Below are 22893 nucleotides of genomic sequence, written 5' to 3' on the forward strand. Positions count from 1 at the left end.
TATTGTCTTACAAGAAGCTGGATTGGACAAAGACTCGGAAGATCAGATTTTTTAGAGATTGGACCACGTTTGGGCAACCCAGACTAGTCCAAATGATCGAACCTTGCCTAGTCGATCAGACCATATGTAGTCGACCAGAACAAATTTGATCTATCAAAAAGCCTAAGTTCGATCTATATTCATGTGATTTAATCAGTCAACCAGAATAAATTCGATTGATCAAGAAGCCCAAGTTCGATCTATATTCATGTGATTTGATCTTCGGATGAAGTTTGACCAAGTTTTAGGTGACTGGAGGTGTTTAAGGTGATCGAAAGTCATAAAATTCAACCTGATCCACAGTCGAAGAGGATTGAATTTGTAGCCGAGTTACAGAGTTTTAGACTACTAGAAAGACTTCCCATCGATCAAAAAAATATCGATCGAGCTCTATAAAAAGGAAGACGAGGCACCAACTTCCAACATCAACTACTATCAAAGCAATGTCATTTAGTGCTCGAAAAGTGCTCAAAGTCTTGATTATGTGATCCGAGAAGCGTCAGAAAGAGTGTCGCAACATTCAAGACTGGATCAACATGCATTTGTTTGTTTATTTATTTACATTTATATACTATTTTATTATTGTGCTTGTATTCAATCTTATAAGAGGTTTCTCCAGTGTCGAAAGTTATCTGGAAAGGAGAAAATACTAGTGGATGATGATTCATGCATAACCTTAGACATAGCAACCCTAGAGGGTTGTGAACCAAGTGAAATTTAATTTGTATTCTTGTTTTGTTTTATTATTTATTTTACATAACACTGTGTAACTAACTCTAATAGATAAGAACAAAATAAAAAAAAAAGATATGTTATTCACCTCCCTCTAAGGTACAACCAAGTCCTACATATTTTATAAGTGATATCAAAGTGATATTATTTCCAAAGGATTAACCACTCAAAGAAGCAAATATTTGTAGGAGATAACTTCTCAAGAGGAATTTCGCACGATAAGACTATCTTATTTTGATGGAGTTAACTTCACTTATCGAAGAAGTCAAATGGAGTACTACTCAATGACTAATATCGAGCCATGATTTGTTGTGAGTGAGGACTTCAAAATATTGACAAATGATGATGAAAAAGTACTTGAATTTAGAAGATGCACAAATTAACTATAAAAGAAAGAAATAAGTATCAAGGTAACAATGACACTACAATGTGAGTTGGCATTGGACCAACTCAAAAGCTAGGTCTTTTAAATGCACAAAGGAGTTGATTGAGATTCATAAAGGTACATGTGATTCTAGAATATAAAAGTGTGATTTATATTTAAATCAATTGTAGAATTGTGGGATGAAGGAAGGGGAAACCATTAGCCAACTCAACATATGCTTTAAGGAACGATCTACGTGTCGTTGAAGAAAGTATGAAAAATCAGATCTTAATAAGGGTACGCCTTAAAAGTGTTCCTTTGTACTATTTTATGGTCATCTATGGTAGATGTCTATAAGGAGTTAAAGAACCTTTCTATGGTAAGGTTAAATGAATTATTTTGTGAATTCGAGCTTCGTGGATAAGGTAATGTTATTCTCTAAAAGAAAGGTTTAGCTTTTGATGGTGAGAATAAGAAGACCAAGGAGGAAAAAGGTGGTCTCATTTGACTCTGAGCATGAAATCAAAAGTGAAGATGACATATTCTTAAGTGAAATAACTAATTTGTCAAAAGAACGATGAAAAGGAGCAATGAGCATGACAGGAGGTCAAAGACCCAGAAATATAAAGATACATTTAAATCTAAATATCAATCAAAAGTGACATGTTTTGATTATAATAGGAAAGATCACTACAAGAAGAGTACTTCAATTATAAAAGCGAGACGAAAAGATTAAAAGAAAGAAGAAGTACTAAAAGCGACTTAAGATGAGTATTCTTCGTCAAAATCTTCAAATGAGGAGGAACTATGTAAGGTGACTAGGATTATGATGTTCATTGTTGTAGCAAAAGGTGGAATCTGTCACCCAAACGACCCCACATAGTCAATTCCACAATCATATGCGAAGAGGTAAATCAAAAAATTGTAGTTGACCACTATGGGAGAGGGTATTTTTGTCGACTTCATTGAGATTCGACATTTGTCTATTATAACAATATCTGCCCCGCAATAGTCAACTGAACTCTACCCCGAGGGCAGGAATATGGTGTTCATGAGTATAGATGATGTAGTCTCAACTCTCAAGTGATGAGAAAATTTAATCGGACGAAGAAACCTCATCAACTTAAAAAGAAGCATCATTAAATGAAGAAGGGTCGTTAGTAAGCGATAATGATAAAGGTAACCTTCTTCAAAGCTAGAAAATTTATACGAAACTATTACATGTTTATCTAACTCTTTCGTGAAATCTTAAGACAAGGTTAAAATGCTTAAGGAGAAACTTAGGATCATAAACGAGAAAAGTACTTCATCCTTCACCTACATAAGTCAAAAGGAAGGTTCTCCCAAAGTTGAAAAACTTAAGAAGAAAATGCCCTATTGAAATTGTAAGTGGATGAGTTAAAGAAGAACTTGGAACAATTTAGTCAGATTTCAAATATCTAAATATGATATTTTAAGTCAATGTGTTGTATTGTAAGACAAGTATAGAGTATAAAAAAAATCAAAAGGAAGTAACTTACATTTCTTTGGTTGATAGAAACTCATCTCTTATGTGTAAGAATGCAATTAAGGGTATTAGTAAGGGCAAGGTTTTCAAGGCTTGGATACCTGACAGAGCCCTAGATTTCTATGTGTCACGAGTAGGGTTACAAATTGATTTTATTTATCAAAAACCCACAATAAATTCAAACAAATGTAGTATAGGGGCCTCGAAGTCATATTTTTTCAAGGGCTAGTAGAAAAAGTTTAAATTAAGCTTGTGTGTGTTGTTCTTTTTGGGTTTTCAAATATAAATGGATTTTGGGATTTTGAAATAAAATGCAAATTAAAATTGGCAAGTAAATGAAAAATGCAATTCACTAATAAAAAAAATGAAACCCTAAAGCAAGCTAAACCCTAATGCAAGCTCGGATTCAAAGTTTATTGGCTATCAAAATGGATTTCACAGTTTAATAGGTGCAAGCAAGGAATCAAACACTACAATAAATTGAAATTAGTTAACTAACCTAAAACGTAATCAAAATGCTTAAACAAAGCTAATTGTCCTCTAATACTTCAAGACAAATTTCGCACGAGAAAGTTTTGGCACGGAACAGTGCTCAAGAAATCTACACTGTCACTACCCGAATGAATACTAGCAAAATCTAGAAATCAAGACCAATTCAAATCATCAAGTTTAACTACAAAATCCAATGATTCCAAACAAACAATTCAAATTCACAATGTTAAAGACTGATTAACGAAGTTGTAGAAATGAAATGTGCAGAAATAACAAGAACAGAAAATAGTAAGCATCCAATCCTCCTCTTCTTCTTCGTATCTCCTCAGCGGGGTGTCAAATCGTCATTGAATCCACAATGTGGGTTCAATGATTCCTTCAGAAACTTCAACTTGGTCTCTTGTGTAACGTACTCGCTGACAGCACCCCGAATTGCCCAGAAAAATCCTCTCCGAGCAAGAACAGACTGCTGCACGCGGCTGTTTGAGCTGCAAACTGGATTTCGCTGCTTCAAGCTTGCTCCAATCGATTTGCTGATGATTCCAGAATGCTCCTCAAACATCAGAGAACCCCTTTAATGGAACGTAGCTTCGGATTGCACAGCAAGTGGCCGAAACAAGCCGAAACAGGGAGAGAAGTCGCCGGTGAAACCCTCACCATCGCGCCTCCTCCAGCAGTCGGAATTTCACCCAATCGATTGGAGCAAGCTTGAAGCAGTGGAATCCAGTTTGCAGCTCAAACAGTCACGTGCAGCAGTCTGTTCTTGGCCGGAGAGGATCCGGGCAATTCGGGGTGCTGTCAGCGAGTACATTACACAAGAGACCAAGTTGAAGTTTCTGAAGGAATCATTGAACCCACATTGTGGATTCAACGGCGGTTTGACACCCCGCTAAGGAGATACGAAGAAGAAGAGGAGGATTGGATGCTTACTATTTTCTGTTCTTGTTATTTCTGCACATTTCATTTCTGCAACTTCGTTAATCAGTCTTTAACATTGTGAATTTGAATTGTTTGTTTGGAATCATTGGATTTTGTAGTTAAACTTGATGATTTGAATTGGTCTTGATTTCTAGATTTTGCTAGTATTCATTCGGGTAGTGATAGTGTAGGTTTCTTGAGCACTGTTCCGTGCCAAAACTTTCCCGTGCTAAATTTATCTTGAACTATCAGAGGACAATTAGCTTTGTTTAAGCATTTTGATTACATTTTAGGTTAGTTAACTAATTTCAATTTATTGTAGTGTTTGATTCCTTGCTTGCACCTATTAAACTGTGAAATCCATTTTGATAGCCAGTAAACTTTGAATCCGGTTTGCATTAGGGTTTAGCTTGAATTAGGGTTTAGCTTGCTTTAGGGTTTCATTTTTTTATTAGTGAATTACATTTTTCATTTACTTGCTAATTTTAATTTGCATTTTATTCCAAAACCCCAAAACCCATTTATATTTGAAAACCCCAAAAAGAACGACACACACAAGCTTGATTTAAACCTTTTCTACTAGCCATTGAAAAAATACGACTCGAGGCCGCTACACTACATTTGTTTGAATTTATTATGGATTTTTGATAAATAAAATCAATTTGCAACCCTACTCGTGATACATAGAAATCTAGGGCTCTGTCAAAAGTTCTTCTTTAACTCATCCACTTACAATTTCAATAGGGCATTTTCTTCTTAAGTTTTTCAACTTTGGGAGAACCTTCCTTTGACTTATGTAGGTGAAGGATGAAGTACTTTTCTCGTTTATGATCCTAAGTTTCTCCTTAAGCATTTTAACCTTGTCTTAAGATTTCACGAAAGAGTTAGATAAACATGTAATAGTTTCGTACAAATTTTCTAGCTTTGAAGAAGGTTACCTTTATCATTATCGCTTACTGACGACCCTTCTTCATTTAATGATGCTTCTTTTAAGTTGATGAGGTTTCTTCGTCCGATTAAATTTTCTCATCACTTGAGAGTTGAGACTACATCATCTATACTCATGAACACCATATTCCTGCCCTCGGGGTAGAGTTCAGTTGACTATTGCGGGGTAGATATTGTTATAATAGACAAATGTCAAATCTCAACGAAGTCGACAAAAATACCCTCTCCCATAGTGGTCAACTACAATTTTTTGATTTACCTCTTCGCATATGATTGTGGAATTGACTATGTGGGGTTGTTTGGGTGACAGATTCCACCTTTTGCTACAACAATGAACACCATAATCCTAGTCACCTTACATAGTTCCTCCTCATTTGAAGATTTTGACGAAGAATACTCATCTTAAGTCGCTTTTAGTACTTCTTCTTTCTTTTAATCTTTTCGTCTCGCTTTTATAATTGAAGTACTCTTCTTGTAGTGATCTTTCCTATTATAATCAAAACATGTCACTTTTGATTGATATTTAGATTTAACTGTATGTTTATATTTCTGGGTCTTTGACCTCCTGTCATGCTCATTGCTCCTTTTCATCGTTCTTTTGACAAATTAGTTATTTCACTTAAGAATATGTCATCTTCACTTTTGATTTCATGCTCAGAGTCAAATGAGACCACCTTTTTCCTCCTTGGTCTTCTTATTCTCACCATCAAAAGCTAAACCTTTCTTTTAGAGAATAACATTACCTTATCCACGAAGCTCGAATTCACAAAATAATTCATTTAACCTTACCATAGAAAGGTTCTTTAACTCCTTATAGACATCTACCATAGATGACCATAAAATAGTACAAAGGAACACTTTTAAGGTGTACCCTTATTAAGATCTGATTTTTCATACTTTCTTCGACGACACGTAGATCGTTCCTTAAAGCATATGTTGAGTTGGCTAATGGTTTCCCTTCCTTCATCCCACAATTCTACAATTGATTTAAATATAAATCACACTTTGATATTCTAGAATCACATGTACCTTTATGAATCTCAATCAACTCCTTTGTGCATTTAAAAGACCTAGCTTTTGAGTTGGTCCAATGCCAACTTAGCAAGTGTAGTGTCATTGTTACCTTGATACTTATTTGTACTTTCTTTTATAGTTAATTTGTGCATCTTCTAAATTCAAGTACTTTTTCATCATCATTTGTCAATATTTTGAAGTCCTCACTCACAACAAATCATGGCTCGATATTAGTCATTGAGTAGTACTCCATTTGACTTCTCCGATAAGTGAAGTTAACTCCATCAAAATAAGATAGTCTTATCGTGCGAAATTCCTCTTGAGAAGTTATCTCCTACAAATATTTGCTTCTTTGAGTGGTTAATCCTTTGGAAATAATATCACTTTGATATCACTTATAAGATATGTAGGACTTGGTTGTACCTTAGAGGGAGGTGAATAACATATCTTTTTTTTTTATTTTGTTCTTATCTATTAGAGTTAGTTACACAGCGTCATGTAAAATAAATAATAAAACAAAACAAGAATACAAATTAAATTTCACTTGGTTCACAACCCTCTAGGGTTGCTATGTCTAAGGTTATGCATGAATCATCATCCACTAGTATTTTCTCCTTTCCAGATAACTTTCGACACTGGAGAAACCTCTTATAAGATTGAATACAAGCACAATAATAAAATAGTATATAAATGTAAATAAATAAACAAACAAATGCATGTTGATCCAGTCTTGAAGTCTTGAATGTTGCGACACTCTTTCTGACGCTTCTCGGATCACATAATCAAGACTTTGAGCACTTTTCGAGCACTAAATGACATTGCTTTGATAGTAGTTGATGTTGGAAGTTGGTGCCTCGTCTCCCTTTTTATAGAGCTCGATCGATATTTTTTTGATCGATGGGAAGTCTTTCTAGTAGTCTAAAACTCTGTTAGACTCGGCTGCAAATTCAATCCTCTTCGACTGTGGATCAGGTTGAATTTTATGACTTTCGATCACCTTAAACACCTCCAGTCACCTAAAACTTGGTCAAACTTCATCCGAAGATCAAATCACATGAATATAGATCGAACTTGGGCTTCTTGATCAATCGAATTTATTCTGGTTGACTGATTAAATCACATGAATATAGATCGAACTTAGGCTTTTTGATCGATCAAATTTGTTCTGGTCGACTACACATGGTCTGATCGACTAGGCAAGGTTCGATCATTTGGACTAGTCTGGGTTGCCCAAACGTGGTCCAATCTCTGAAAAATCTGATCTTCCGAGTCTTTGTCCAATCCAGCTTCTTGTAAGACAATACATGCAAACAACATATAAAACAAGCCTAGTACTTAATCTACCTGACTTATTGGATTTACATGCTTGGAGTTCACTCCTCAAAGACTTCTCATTACTTAAGGTTCACTCTCTTAAGATTTTTTCTTTACTCAGAGTTCACTTCTCCGATACTTCTCCCTTGCTTGGAGTTCACTTCTAAAGACTACACCTTTGTCAAGTGTTCAACTATCAATTGACCCACTGAGACTTCCACCGCCAAGTGTTCAGCTCTCCCACAGGAACTTTCACCACTAAGTGTTTAGCTTCCAACTAACCCGCCAAAACATCCACTGCTTAATACCGACTAAGACTTCTACTGTCATTGCTTAGTACCTACTAGGACTTTCCACCAATTGTCAAATATTTAGTCACTTTTGACCTACTTGGACTTCTCACTACCTGTCAAACATCTAGTCACCTTTGACTTGTTTGGTCTTTCACACTCACTTTCAAGCATCTAGTCAACCTTGACTAAATTACTTGACAAGTCTTGACTGGACTCCATTAAACATATTACTCAAACAAACTATTAATGTTGGGATCGTCCCAGTGTAATGCGTGTGTTTACAAGTTTCGCAAACGAGCGCAGTGAAAATATACAAATAATTAATCTAATTATTATCACAACACACGCATGGCAAAACAGGAAATAACATATACAAGACATGGCAAGAAATTTAAATTTTCAGAATAAAAGATTATTCTAAATGTATACCTCATTGATGATGACGTTGAACAATGTTGGCATCAATCGAGCGGTCCTTGTCGAAGTCCCGCCTCTACTGGTGATCCACGTCAAGCTCTCGTCTGGACGGCTTCAAAAGCCACAAGCTGCGCATCATCGTCTTCTGTACTAGCCGATAATCGATGACGATCGAATCGAGAGAAGCCTTATTCCAGAAACCACGCAACAACGTTTGTCGCGATCGTTTCGGGGCTTTCTAACCATCATCGAGAATCGTATTTCCGATGTAGTTTTTGATGGTAAACCATTGACCGTCGATTAGGATAAATAGTCGGAACATTTTTGATAAAGATGGAATGATGTTCGGAATGCTTCATAAGCTTCCGACCACGGAAAAAATTGATAACAAAGCGCTACGGTTAAACTGGCAACGATTTCACAAATCGCTATGAGAAAAGAAATAAACAAGATATCTTCTTCTCATCTCCCACATGACTCCCTCTCCCTCTTTACACGGTCGAGAATAGGATCTCCTCTTTCTCCTACATGGCCGAACAGAGAGGAGAATGAGGGAAGGATTGGCTTCTCCTTCCTCCGTTTCAACCGGCGCATCTTCTGGCAGAGCTCCGGCATCACGGGAAGAAGCCGAGCAGCAGCAGCGATGATTTCTTCCTCTCCGACGAAGGAAGGTGGCGCGCAGTGTCGGGCTCACGGGGAAGAAGAACAGGGGCTTTGGCTGGTTTTTATGAGGATACATGAAGATGTGAATTTTTCAAAGGAGGTTGCAAATGCCCAAAATATACCAAGCAAGGTGTGAAAATGAGTTATTTTTAATTCTCATTGGTTTCTTTGCTTATGAATTGCTGATTTGAGATGGAATTAGTTGATATCAGAATGCATTCAGTAATTTTTGCAAGGTAATGGAGTTGAGGAGTAATTTTGAGGGTTTTCTATTGATGAGATGTTATGAAGATGAAAAATAAGAAGTTAATTGTTTAATGGCCGGATTTGGGCACTAATAATTGGTTTCATGGCCGGATTAGAGAGCACAAAGAATGTTATAGAAATGTTCAGAAATGATTGTGAAAAGGAGAATTCAAATTGTGGAAATTGAGTTTGTAAACCAAGTGGGAATCAAGAGCTAGTAAATGTGCCAAAACAATGAGCAATGTGTAAATTTTAACTTTGGAAGCTTCATATGGATCGGTCTCAATGGCAATTGACTGATTTATATTTCAGGAAATGTGTTGAGTTGAGAAAGCAAAGAATTCAGCAAGATCAGATTGAAGAAAAAAAAGGAAAAAAAATCAAAGAAAACAGAATGAAATTCAGAAAATCAGAAAAAAAAAGAAACAAAAACAATGAATGCAAGAACTCAGTTGCAAATCAATTGACTGAGTAGGATTGGAATACAAGAGACTATGTGTTGGTGCAATCTTGCCCCAAGTGAATTGGATTTTAATGTTTGGCTAAAATGAGTTTAAGTTAGGCAATGTTGGTGATCTAACATGTGTGAATTGAGTTCACAGGAAAGTCCAGGTTGGAAGACTTGGCAAATGGTGAAGTCCCGGAGGTGCGACCTCTTGGCAAAGGTGAAGTCCCGGAGGCGAGACCTCTTGGCAAAGGATGAAGTCCCGGAGGCGCGGCCTCTTGGCAAAGGAAGACTTAGCACGACGAAGCTAAGGGAAACGTCTCAAGCTAGTGCAAGGAAAGGCACGAGATTTGTGGAAGGCGTTTGAAGGCTTGTGTCAAGGCTAAGGGCTGAAGAAGAAGCTGAAAAGGGAGTTTCAGCTTGATCAGTCGACTGACCAGTTTGCCAGTCGACTGATGCCAGTCGACTGACCAGTTTACCAGTCGACTAGACCATTTCACCAGTCGACTGATGATTTATCAGAAGCACACCGAAGTTGACAGAAAGATCAGTCGAGTGAGCAGTCGACTGGGCAGTCGACTGGTCGAGTGGGCAGTCGACTGATACTTGACCGTTGGAGCGACAGCTAGCTGATTAAATGCATATTACATAGCCGTTGAAGTCCATCAGTCGACTGGCCCTTGGATCAGTCGACTGATGCTAAAAAACTTATAAAAACGCAGTTTGACGATTGGAGAAGTAGCGATTCATTCTTCTATATTCTTGCACGAACTCCAATCACTGTAAACCTGATTCCTTTTCCTCTAAACTTCACTTCTAATCTTGTACAAGGAAGAGATCGATTTGTAAAGGTTTCTCCGCCTTCAAAGTGCTCTTTGAAAAGGAGAAGTTTCATAGTGGAAAGGTGCTTGTTGTGTGTGGATCCTTGGATTAGTCACCTCGTTGAGGTGGATACCAAGTAAATCGAACGGGTTAGCGATTGTTCTTTCTTTTGTATATTGTATTTTGCTTCCGCTAACTATCTTGCAGAGAAAGATCGAGAAATCACTATTCACCCCCCTCTAGCAAACACCTCGATCCCAACAAGTGGTATCAGAGCCTGGTCCCTTTCGCGCGAAGTAACATTCAACCGAAAGAATTCTAATGGCGTTTCAAGAGGGATACAACACCGCACGACCGCCCTACTTCGACGGCAACGATTTCGCATATTGGAAAGGTAGGATGGAGTACTATCTAATGAACGATATTGAAAATTGGTTTAGTGTTGCAGTTGGCTTTGAAAAGCCCAAGGATACAACCGGAGCGCCTCTACCTATAAAAGATTGGTCAAAGGACGTATGCAAGAAAGCGCAAGCAAATGCTAAAGCCACAACCACCTTGCAATGTGGACTTTCAAAAGAGCAACTAAGCAAAGTGGGTCCTTTCAATTCGGCCAAGGAACTTTGGGAGAAACTCATTGAATTGAATGAAGGATCGAGCGAATCGAGACGAGCCAAGAGGGATCTCTTGGTGGGTCAACTACAATCCTTCGTAATGAAGCCTCACGAAAATGTGAGCCAAATGCACGGACGGTTCAAGGAGATTGTAAACGGGCTCCACGTCATAGGTGAGAAAATCGACAACCGCGATTTAGTGAGGTATGTACTTCAAGCATTTCTTTCCCTATTTTGTGAATTTGAACTACTCTATGGGCATCAATGGTAGATGCTTATAAATTCTTCTATATCTAGGGATCTTTCTAAACTTCATCTAATCTTGTACAAAGAAGAGATCGATTTGTAAAGGTTTCTCCACCTTCAAAGTGCTCTTTGAAAAGGAGAAGTTTTTGCAAAGGTGCTGGATCCTTGGATTAATCACCTCATTGAGGTGGATACCAAGTAAATCGAACGAGTCAGCGATTGTTCTTTCTTTTGTATATTGTATTTTGCTTCTGCTAACTATCTTGTAGAGAAAGATCGAGAAATCACTATTCACCCCCTCTAGCAAATGCCTCGATCCCAACACTATGGATACAACTCAGATGACATCAATTCAGATCAGAAAGATCAGAAAAAAATCAAGAAAAAAAAAGAAAAAAAAAAGAGAGTAAAATAAGAAGAGTGTGGAATGTATCAAGATGGTTTCACGATTCTGATCAGTGATTGGACCACGATAAAACCTACTCCAATTTAGTTGCTTTCTAAACAACAAATTCAGATATCAAGTTGTCCAGAGCTTTGAAGGCAGCAAAAGGAAAATCAAAAAATCGAAACAGAAAAAAATCAGAAAACCAGAAAAAAATAGTTTAGTTTTTCTAGCCGATTTTGCTATTTTTGAGGGGCTGATCCGAATCTAAATTGCACAGAAATTTGCATGGATATTGGCATTAGTAATCAAGCTTCATGATGGAAAAAGAATGGAGGAAAAACAGCAAGAAACAAGAGAGAACAAGCCAAATTTCAGATTAAATTTCAGTAATTTTCAGAATTAAACGTGCTAATGATACATTGAAATTTCTGATTCGTGTAAGGTGAATTTTGATTTCTGATGATTGGTTGCTATTTCTTAGCTCTTTTAAAACCTAAATGTGAAGAAATTAGGCTTAGTTTCAAAGGGAAAACAAAACATGGCACATATATGGCAATATTGAAACAAAATGAAGGGAGGATAAGAAGCATGTATCAAGAAGAGAAATTGAAGGAGCTTAGACCCGAATGGTTTCATGGAGTTGAAGAACAAACAGAAACAAATATGATACAAAAGAAAGGAATTAGAAAAGAGGGCAAGGGATCATTGATTAACATTTAATTGTATCCATGTCTACCACTATACTTGAATTTCCTTAAAACACTTTTCTTAAAATTTTCTTTCTATAATTTTTTATTTCATTGATATCAGTTCATGAATTCTTATATATCGTCAATAATCCTTAATAGGTGTTCCAAATCAAGAATGGTAGTGGAGAGTAGAAAGCAAGTAAGCCTATGGAAGTGCATGAAACTTAAGTTGTTTGAGTAAGCCCTACTTTACTTTGATCATGAATTAGAATTAGGGTGAGAGCCACTGATTTATCTATTGAAAACAACCTCATGAGATTTAGTGTGATGCATTTATATCAATTAATCATGAAGGGTGAAACTTACTATGTGGTTAATCAAGTACAAGAGTCTAGTCCATCGGTTTAAGCTTTTGAGACTCTACAACTTAGATAATTCTCTTTAAATTGTTTCTAATCATGATTAAGAATGATCTAGGTGGGGGTACGATCTTAGTTTATTTTGTTGACTTGAGCGAGACGCTCAAGGGTAAGTGTGGGGGAATTTGATGAGTTAGGATTTTATATATTTTTAATCGATTTATTTTTGAGCTTTTACATGAAAATAAATTATGAAATGAATCGATTCGTTCGTATTTGTTCTATATTGCATGATTTGAGGCTTGATTATAATTTTCATGATTTAATTATAAATTTTTGCATTAATTGAGTTTAATTGATTGTAGGGCTTAAATTGGATCAAGATCGAGTTTAACCGCGATCGAATCGAGCCAAATTTGCCCAAATTGATCAAGCCACATGGAGGACATGACCAAACTCAAGTCCGATCAAGATCTATCAATTTTTCACAAACCCTAGGCTGCCCTAAACCCCAGATCAAAGCTCCATCACATGATCAAAAATGGACGGCTCAGATCATTTGATTAATCAATGGTATATAAAGCCGAATTAAAGGAACTGTTCATCTTCGTTCCGAACGCATTCCTTTGTTCATCGGTGTAACTCCTAGGCCAACCCCGTCCACCCAAATTGATTCTATTGCAATCCTTGATCCCCAAAGAGTTCAACGCCGGTCGATTGGGTGAAATCCGGCTGCTAGAGGAGGCGCGACGACGAGAGTTTCACCGGCGGCTTCCCTCCCTGTTTCGGCTTGTTCCGACTACCTACTGTGCAATCCGAAGCCGCGTTCCATTAGAGGGGTTCTTTGAGGTTTGAGGAGCATTCTGGAATCATCAGCGAATCGATTGAAGCAAGCTTGAAGCAGTGGAATCCATTTTGCAGCTCAAACAGCCGCGTGCAGCAGTCTGTTCTTGGCCAGAGAGGATTTTTCCGGGCAATTTGAGGTGCTGTCAGCGAGTACATTACACAAGAGACCAAGTTGAAGTTTTTGAAGGAATCATTGAACCCACATTGTGGATTCAACGACAGTTTGACACCCCACTGAGGAGATACGAAGAAAAAGAGAAGGATTAGATGCTTATTGTTTTCTGTTCTTGTTATTTCTGCACATTTCATTTCTGCAACTTCGTTGATTAGTCTTTAACATTGTGAATTTGAATTGTTTGTTTGGAATCATTGGATTTTGTAGTTAAACTTGATGATTTGAATTGGTCTTGATTTCTAGATTTTACTAGTATTCATTCGAGTAGTGACAGTGTAGATTTCTTGAGCACTGTTCCGTGCCAAAACTTTCCCGTGCAAAATTTATCTTGAAGTATCAGAGGACAATTAGCTTTGTTTAAGCAATTTGATTACGTTTTAGGTTAGTTAACTAATTTCAATTTATTGTAGTGTTTGATTCCTTGCTTGCACCTATTAAACTGTGAAATCCATTTTGATAGTCAGTAAACTTTGAATCCGAGCTTGCATTAGGGTTTAACTTGAATTAGAGTTTAGCTTGCTTTAGGGTTTCATTTTTTTTGATTAGTGAATTGTATTTTTCATTTACTTGCCAATTTTAATTTGCATTTTATTCCAAAACTCCAAAACCCATTTATATTTGAAAACTCCAAAAAGAACGACACATACAAGCTTGATTTAAACATTTTCTACTAGTCCTTGAAAAAATACGACTCGAGACTCCTATACTACATTTGTTTGAATTTATTATGGATTTTTGATAAATAAAATCAATTTGTAATCCTACTCGTGACACATAGAAATCTAGGGCTCTGTTCCAAATACAACTCTTTCAATAGTTCATGAATCACAGTGTTAAAGATTATAAAGTGAAATGATATCCCTCAAGCAACGTGGAATATTTTTTTTTAATAATTAGGATTCAAAACCCACGCAATATTTATTGGATTTATTTGATGAATGAAATATGCAGTCAGATCGTCTATCACAATCACAGGATATAAATTGGATATCTAATATATTTTTTTTAAAAAATAAAATGAAATGATAACAGTTTGAAAATATTAGGGGTGTCATGCAGTTGCTGAAACTTTCAGAGGCAATTTCAAAAAGAAGATAACGTATGGGTTTGAAATGGAATTTTCCGAAAAAACATAGAAAAAAGGAAGGTATCGGAAAATATTGAAAGAAACCTCCTGGTTCGCCCACGCCCCGTTGTGACTTGGCCCCGTCGGGCAACCACCGGAGAGCCTGGCGAGAGAAGCGGTAGACGGGGATGGACGGTTCCGGAAGTTGGGAGTCTCTCCTCGTCGAGTGGACTCCGGAAGAGGTTCTTGATCCTTCTTTCCTCCTCTCTCTTCTTTAATGCTCGTGCCCTAATTACGGACTCATCCAATTTCCACGGCGTGTTCTTGCTGTCGCAGTTGCGCCAGTCTGAGTCGCATTCGCATGGCATGAGTGAGTTCCTATTGGAGTCCGAGGATGTTCTCGTGCAGGTAGGCGGCTTCCATATCTAGCGATTTTTCTGTTTACCGCATTTGTCGCCTTCAGTCTAGCAGATATCTTGCGCTCTTTATGATTTTTACCTTTTGTTGGGTGTATTGATAGACCATTCTTTATGCCCTATATCTTTGTCCCATTCTTTGTGATCACGACAATATCTCTGGTGCACTGTCATTGGTCACGAAGAATTGTCTTTTGAGGGGCCAAAGCTTCAGAAGTTAGGCTCCTCTTTGAGCATATCAGGGACCAAACCGTATCAAAGTTTTTTTTGGTATGATAAGCAAAATATAATCAGCCACTAAAATTCCTACTAGTCAGATGCAAATAATTACCCTTTTTAAAAATAATTATGAGGAATTTAAAAGAGCAGCGTGCTGATATTGAATATCATTGGGGAAGCTTGGGTAGAACGTGATTAAGCTTTTATGATTGTATATAATGGAATTAAGTGTTGTTTTCTCGATGAAATATATGTTAAGGCTTAAAATATGGAGAAAAACTCTCTAAATGTGGGCAATGGAAGTGTTCGATGGTGTATTGTGAAGGGATATGATAGAGAGTCTTGTTCACCATTGAAACATTGTATATTGAGATGGTTAAGTTCTGTTTCTACCATATAACACCACCTTTGAATAGGTGCTTGACGAATAAGTGTTTGATGGTCCGGTACATTTATCCAACAGTTTGAGACTTCCAATTTGTGCGATGCTATTGTGTGCTTTGCACTTAAAAAAAAAGCCAAATTGCACTCAGGTGCTGCCTAGGTGACCAGGCAAGGTTTGAGCACCTCAAGTTCATCTTAGGTCAGTGTTTTCAGTCTAGCACAAGTCATCTTACCTCTAGGTAAACTGGCCCTCTGTTGAGCAAGCTAACAAGGAGAAAAATGAAATTGTAAACTTCTATTTTTATTTTTATATTTCCTCCATTCTTCCTTCTTTTTTACATTAGAGTTCACAAAATTTTATATTATTGACCACATTGAAGAAAAAAAATTCTCCTAGTAAGAATGACAAGCAACGATATAAATGAGAATGAAAACAAAACAAAATGAAGCACCGAAATCAGATACTTTTGCACAAGTGGGCTAATTTGAGCAGTTCTGTGATATATTTTTTTACTACTAGGCATTCCATAATGCTACTGTTGATTGGATGATAAAATGAAAAGAAGGGAAAACTTTTTGTGAATTAGTGAATACGTTTTGCAAATTATAACTCCTTGATTATGACGATGAGTACTGACCACATGTGCGCTTAGATAACATTATTTTTGTTCAGTTGCATAATACATATGTGAATGTCATAAGCATTGAATGATATGGTGATGTTAAGCTAGCAAAGTTAGGTAGTTTTAGTTGTTAAAGAGTACCTAGACAATCTTAATGAAATATTGAGCAGAACAATAAGCATTGTTTCTCATTAAAATTTAGATAAGTCGACAGGAATTTCAGATGGCAGTCTATTTTGTTCTCTCTACAAGATGGTAGTCATGACTTTCTCATTGTTGGGACGATGTAATGGTTCTTTCCCTCTCTAAATCATCTTAGACTGCTGAGAAGTTAAGTTATTCTTATTCTTTTATCGATAATATCCTGTTACTTTGAAATCGATGGACAATTATATTTTGTTTATGACGAGTAATTCTTCAATTGTTTTATTGAGAAGAGCTTGAGAAGTTGGTCCCATTTAAATAATCTTCATGAATAGTTTGTTTGTCCTTGATCGTTTAACAATTCTCGTTACTTTTGGTAGGGGCACGGTGTTGTTCTAGTCAATACTGATGAGGCGGGAACACTAGCAGTTACAAACTTCCGCATTCTCTTTGTGGTATGAAGTCTCAACATATTTGCCTTTTTAGTATGGAAAATTGTGAAAGAACAGCAGATGGCTATTCTAATTTGTAGAAATGGGAAATATAAATTTTATCTTCTTAATCTGTATAGTTGACAATTGTAGCAATTGTTCATTATTTATTTTTTTGATGTTGATTATTATCATTGCAATGTGGAGTTGACCTTGTAGTATTGGCTATAAAGAAGTATATATCTATTGAAAACTATGTTTAGTACCATTTTCCAACCCTTCATCAATTTTCACATCAACTTTTTAATTCTATTAATTGTAATACACAAAAATCCATAATTTACAATGGATTGAGGCAACAATTCTTCATGTTCTGTATATTAAGTCAACTATAAACCTATTCACTAGACATGAATAGGTTTGCAAGGGAATCCATTATTGGGTTGAACATGGATGAGTAATTTTTGTAGAGTTGATGTGGTACAAGACAACGATTGAAATCTTGAGTTGTGCCGCTTGGCATGATTGAGATTTGCCATTCTCTTGTGGGAGCGATACCTAAAATTGGCCGATACAGGCAAAGTGTTACTATGCTACCTATGCTGGCACATTGCCTGGCCTAATATGTGATGAGGTTCATTCGGTCTCGCTTGGTATTGGCTGATATCCGAGGAAATTGCCTTAGCTTTGCATTTGTGAATTTGGATCCAATTGTTGATCAAGGTATGGGGAAGAAAGGGTTAAAACGAGAGAGTAGACAAGAAGAAGAGAAGGCAACAAGCTTACTAGAATGAAGTAGGCGCCGACAACATTGAGGAAGTGATATTAGAGAAGTTGAGGAAGCAACGTTGAGGTAATATTCTTTTATTGGTTGGAGCAAGAGGAGGAACGATGTCACATACACTATTAGAAGGAGATAGACGAGTGACATTTCTTACTTCATTCATTTGCCTTGTTGGACTTGGGAGGGAGATCTCGCTGGTCTTAGGAGCTTTGGGTCTTTAAGAGACTCTTGAGATATATAATCAATTAAATCATTTTTCTCTAATTAATTAGTTATATTTGATAGTTAATTTAATCGATGTAATAAATTGATTGACTTAATTGGTATAAATAGTTAAATCAATTGATTAATTATAATTTGAATAACTGTTTTAATGTTTATGATTTGGTTAATTGATTTTATTTGAATTGTTAAAATGGGTTAATTGATAGATTTTAACTTTAATTATACTTTTGTTTAATCAATGTTTATATAATAGTTAATAAAAATTTGTAAAATAGATAAGTTGATGTAAAATTAAATAAATTAGTAGTTAACATAGTTGGCTATTTATAGTTTTTAATTAAAGCTTATAGTTCTATCAATTGTTTTTAACTTAAAATGATTAAACTTGATTAGTTAACATGAATTAAGTTGCTGTTAATATAGTTAATAAATTATATCTTTTTATAAAATTAATGTCTATACAATTGTAATGGATTAATTTTAATTTGAATGATCGAAACCATCTCACAAATGGTGTTGAAATACTGTCTCCTCATAGATGGTCATGGGGCCGGCCGTGTGGGGTCGACCGTGTGGGGCCGCTGAGGTGGCGGATTCCACCTTTTTGCTGCAGCATTGTAGTGAAATACTGTATTTTTCGGCTCAAAGATTGAAATTCTAACACAACTAACGATTCCAACCTTGTTATAGGTGCAAAATTTATTTGTTAAGGAAAAAATATAGAGAATCAACAATGTTAAATGTTTAGAAAATAAAAGATTAAGATCAATATGGTTCTTTTCAATGATCAATAAATTAAAGAAAGATGGCAAAAAAACTTATTGCAAACTACTTAACTAACATCCTATTGAAAAATGACTTTAGCGATAGTGTTTTTGGTTATCGGTGAAAGATGCATTGTAGCACTTGATCAATGAGGTAAAGGAAGCTTAAAAACAACAAAGAAAAGTAAAAGGTTTTATGTTTGAATGGTTTTCTGGTAGATGTAGAAAAAGTTTATGATATCCATGTGTAATTTGATTAACTTTGTTATCTAACAAAAGTTTTGATAATTGAGAAGATACCTGATGATTGGAAAAACTCTTTACTAATAATTCGTAAAATTAAAAGGGAGTACTAAGTTGCCTAATTATAAAGGAATAAGTTAATAAGTGACTATATAAGAGGTCCTGAAAGAGCTATTGAGAAATGAAAAGAGAAGTGAAACAACAGTTTTCAAAAGTCAATTTGGTCTAATCCTCAAGAGATCAATTATAAATATTCACTTATTTAACAATTAACTAATGGACATATTAAAAAGGAGAATAATTTACACATGGTTTTATTGATTGAGAAAATCTTTAAAAAAAAATCTTTGGTATGTCGTGATAGGTCTTTTAAAAGAGAAGTATCTAGTGATTTTTGTCGACGTGTTGATATGCCAATCGTAGTATTTACTACTGTTAGAACTATTAGAAGCATACTCAATATTTTTTATTATTTAAGCTTACATCAAGGATTTACACTAATTTCTTATCTTTCTATATAGGTATTAGATGAATTTACAAATCTTATTGAAGATTAACTTCCATAGTGTATATTATATGTAGATGATTATGGTAATTGATAAGCATTTAATTAGAACAAACTTTCTTAAGATGTCTGCATTTTATTCATGGTTACCATTCAATTCGAAGATGAGTATCCTTTGGGAGAGAATGAAACCTTACTTAAATGGCTCATAACAACCACAAAGTGGCAATATGAGACTAAGGAATCTTAAACACACTGCTACCTAGTAAGGTCCAAGAGAGCCGCAAACATCTGTTAAGGCTAGTTCAACATATACTGTTAAGACCCAAGAAAAGAAAATCTGACTCTGTAACATGTTAGGCCAAGTGCCAACCTACGTGGTGAGGGATATCTGTAAATTAGCGACGACTAAGTAAAAATGAAGCTCAAATCTGACCTTATAAAATTAAAAATTATTTTTCAAGTTTTTTTTTAATTTCTGTTTTGTTAAGGTTTTTAACCAATAAAATTTTGAAATTAAAGTTTCCTTCCCTCCAAGGAACTGGTTGGAAGGAAAACTCACTTCTTTTATTCCCTCCTAGAAAATCATAATGAGGAAAACCCCAAAACTTTTTTCCAACGCTTTTTCTCTCAACCTTCTTTTCCTAGAGGTTTCCTTGCCTCATGGAAACAAGGCCTAAGGGATTCAATTCACAACATCCATGGTGTAAATGAAGTGAAAATATTGGAGGCAAATTTGTCATAAACATACACTGACAGTATTAACATTTCCTTTTCCTATTTTGTTTTATCCTCAATACGGTTGGGATATTTTTTGAAGCTTAATTGGAAATGGAATCTTATCAAGTCAGATTCACTTGGGACTTATATATAAATCCTGTAAGATAATGAATCTGAATGAGTATCAGTTGAATCTTATCTGGTCAGATTAATATAAGACATAGCTGAATTTGGTAAGCCAGTGAATCTAAATGAGGATCAGTTTATCAATTATTTTCATTTTGATTTGAGTTAACCTATGATTGTATACTTGTTAGGTTAATTCCATTGGGATTATAATCCTACTTGACTTATTTGTTATGAACCTTAAATAGTTCTGAAGTGGAAACTCATCTTAGAATTATCAGTATGAATTTGAGAGAGATGAAATGCTTTAGGTTCTTGTAAGTATAATGATGAGAGATGAAATGCTTTAGGTTCTTGTAATCATACATTTCACTGAAAGAAAAGAACCTTGTTATAATCTTGGTAGAATTTTGAAGACTCTATGAAGTGTGCACTGAGATGATACATTCAGTACCTGCCATAGTTTTTAAGTTAAGTATCACATTCCATAATGTTGATGAGTATGAGGAGAAATCAAGGATGGAAGGAGAAAAAGAAGTGAGGGAGGAAGATTACATATTGACCCCCAGTAGAAACCATCACAAGAGATGAGATCGTGAGACCACATAACTGCTTTCATAGAACCCTAGTTTGCGGAAGTCGAACTTCAGCAGGAACCCTCATAGAATCATGAAAGACCTAGGGAAGCCTCACATGGAAGATGTGCTTGAGGAATGCTTTCTAAAGAATGCATGCTCAGGGCGGCTTCATGTATGAAAATTGCTTGAGAAGTCAATATCAAGTTGGTTGACTATTCCATATGCTGGTTGGCATGGGCATAATTGATAGAATTGCTCCAATGCAACCTTAGCTCATGAAAGTAGGAATCCTTTGAGAAAAGGTGAGATCGCTAGCTGTGAAAGACCTACGAAATCCTCTTACAGAACAAGACATGCTCGAGGAAGTTTCATGGAGGAAGATTGCTTGCGAAGTCAATTGTTAGCGTATCAAGTGTTTTGTATGCTGTGTGACAACCAAAATGGTATAAAACGGTAAATTACATCTTTGCTGATTGACATATAATGAGATTTAATACCGTAGATGATAGATGAAACATTGTAAATAGCGAGGGGAGAGGAAGAGGTGAATCCACAATTAGAGCATACCAACTACAAAAATAGTTGATGCCAAAGTTGGAAAAATTGAGGTCCATATCTTGTGCCGATGCCACTTTCAATTATAGTGTGGTCATTCTAAGTGCAAGTCCAATTCCAATAGTTAATCAAGATATATTTAAGGGCATCTGGTGAAACCAATTATATTACTAGACAGCTTAGCAATATTATTTAATCTATTATAGATGTTACAAGATTATTTGTTGAGATTCATGTTATAATATATTTGGAGGTAAACTAGCTAAATTGAAGAGGATTATAGTATTAAAACCCATTTGCATTGATCTCATGCTTTCAGGTGTGTTGAGTGTAACATGACAACTGATGATTGAAACTCTGGCACAATATTTTCAACTTGCATAGAACATGTTTTAAAGACCCCAGTCTTAAAAAAATTGTAATGTCGAAAATTCCAAATCCCAGAAAATGATTTAATTATATCTAGTTTATCACTATATTACTTTTATTTCCATAATCTATGAAATAACTAACATGCCGGAAAGAATGCTAGATAGTTTAGTGAAATAAAACAAGGAGGTTTATTTCTTCAAATAAGCTAACAAGTGACAATTGTTAGTTTTGGCCTGTTTAGGCAATCAGGGTTGCATAGTTTCTCTCTGAAACAACTATCATTGTCACTGAAGATTAGGAATTATGGACATTTTTATTTAAATGTAAATCCAGAGCCTTGTGATTCTGTGCTTTTTCTAACAGTTGTTATGCCCTTATTTGCTACCATATCTTGTGAATGATGCTCTTTTTTGTGCATGATTTGCCCATTTTTTCTTTGGCAGAGTGAGGTGTCACAGCAGGTAATTGGACTAGGCACCATCCCATTGGCAACAATTGAAAAATTCAGTAAATATGTAAGTAAAAAATACTTCAATATTAATCTTTTACATTTTCTGGTAGATTAGTGTTTGCAGATTTTGTCGAAATCCTAAGCTTCTTTATACTGCTGTATGTCCAAGGCTCATTGAACTGAATGTAAGTGGAAGCCTAACTAAAACGGTTAGATGCATACTTCATTCATATGGGTTTAAGCCAAGTTGAACGTAGCTGATCTAGGCATTTTTAATCAGCATTTATTTGTAACACTCTCTACTTTGTTTAATAAACTAAAAGGATCCGAAAAAGCTGGATGGCTCAATTGAAAGGAGAAAAAAATTAAACGAGTACTACATACATGTATTAATTAAATTAAAGCAAATCAAAAGTAGCATGTTTATGTACCAACATTGCAGAGTAAGTATCCTCCTGTTGTTCTGGACTGCTCTGTCAACTCTTCTTGTGTAGTTTTTTTGGTTATGTAATATGAAACAGTATTTCGTTGTGTTTTCTGTCTTTTTAACTTCTTATTTCAGGCTGTGAAGCTCCCATCAGCTCCACGTCAATCTAGTAAGGCACCATCCCGTCGTCTTCTTCAAGTTGTTGGTATGTTCAAGGATACTTGTGTTGAGAAATATATATATATATATATATATATATATATAATTTTTATAATGCAGATAAGATAATTAACAGTTACTAGTTCTACTCGATGTGATGCACTAAAGCATAA

General features: G+C 35.7%; 1 protein-coding gene across 1 annotated transcript in view; it reads left to right on the forward strand.

The window, feature by feature from the left end:
* The first annotated feature begins 14718 nt into the window (after nt 1–14718).
* LOC141813959 (phosphatidylinositol-3-phosphatase myotubularin-1) overlaps nt 14719–22893 on the forward strand; it is a 35920-nt gene continuing 27745 nt past the window's right edge. The window contains exons 1-5 of the mRNA XM_074701963.1: nt 14719–14836; nt 14931–15002; nt 16761–16835; nt 22127–22198; nt 22697–22766. Of these exons, the coding sequence (XP_074558064.1) occupies nt 14783–14836; nt 14931–15002; nt 16761–16835; nt 22127–22198; nt 22697–22766 (343 nt within the window). The 5' untranslated portion in view covers nt 14719–14782. The remainder of the gene's footprint in view (nt 14837–14930; nt 15003–16760; nt 16836–22126; nt 22199–22696; nt 22767–22893) is intronic.

The sequence above is a fragment of the Curcuma longa genome, chromosome 20 (genome assembly GCF_044706935.1).
Source record: "Curcuma longa cultivar G26 ecotype Majalengka, Jawa Barat chromosome 20, ITB_CL_G26_1.1, whole genome shotgun sequence".
NCBI lineage: Eukaryota > Viridiplantae > Streptophyta > Magnoliopsida > Zingiberales > Zingiberaceae > Curcuma > Curcuma longa.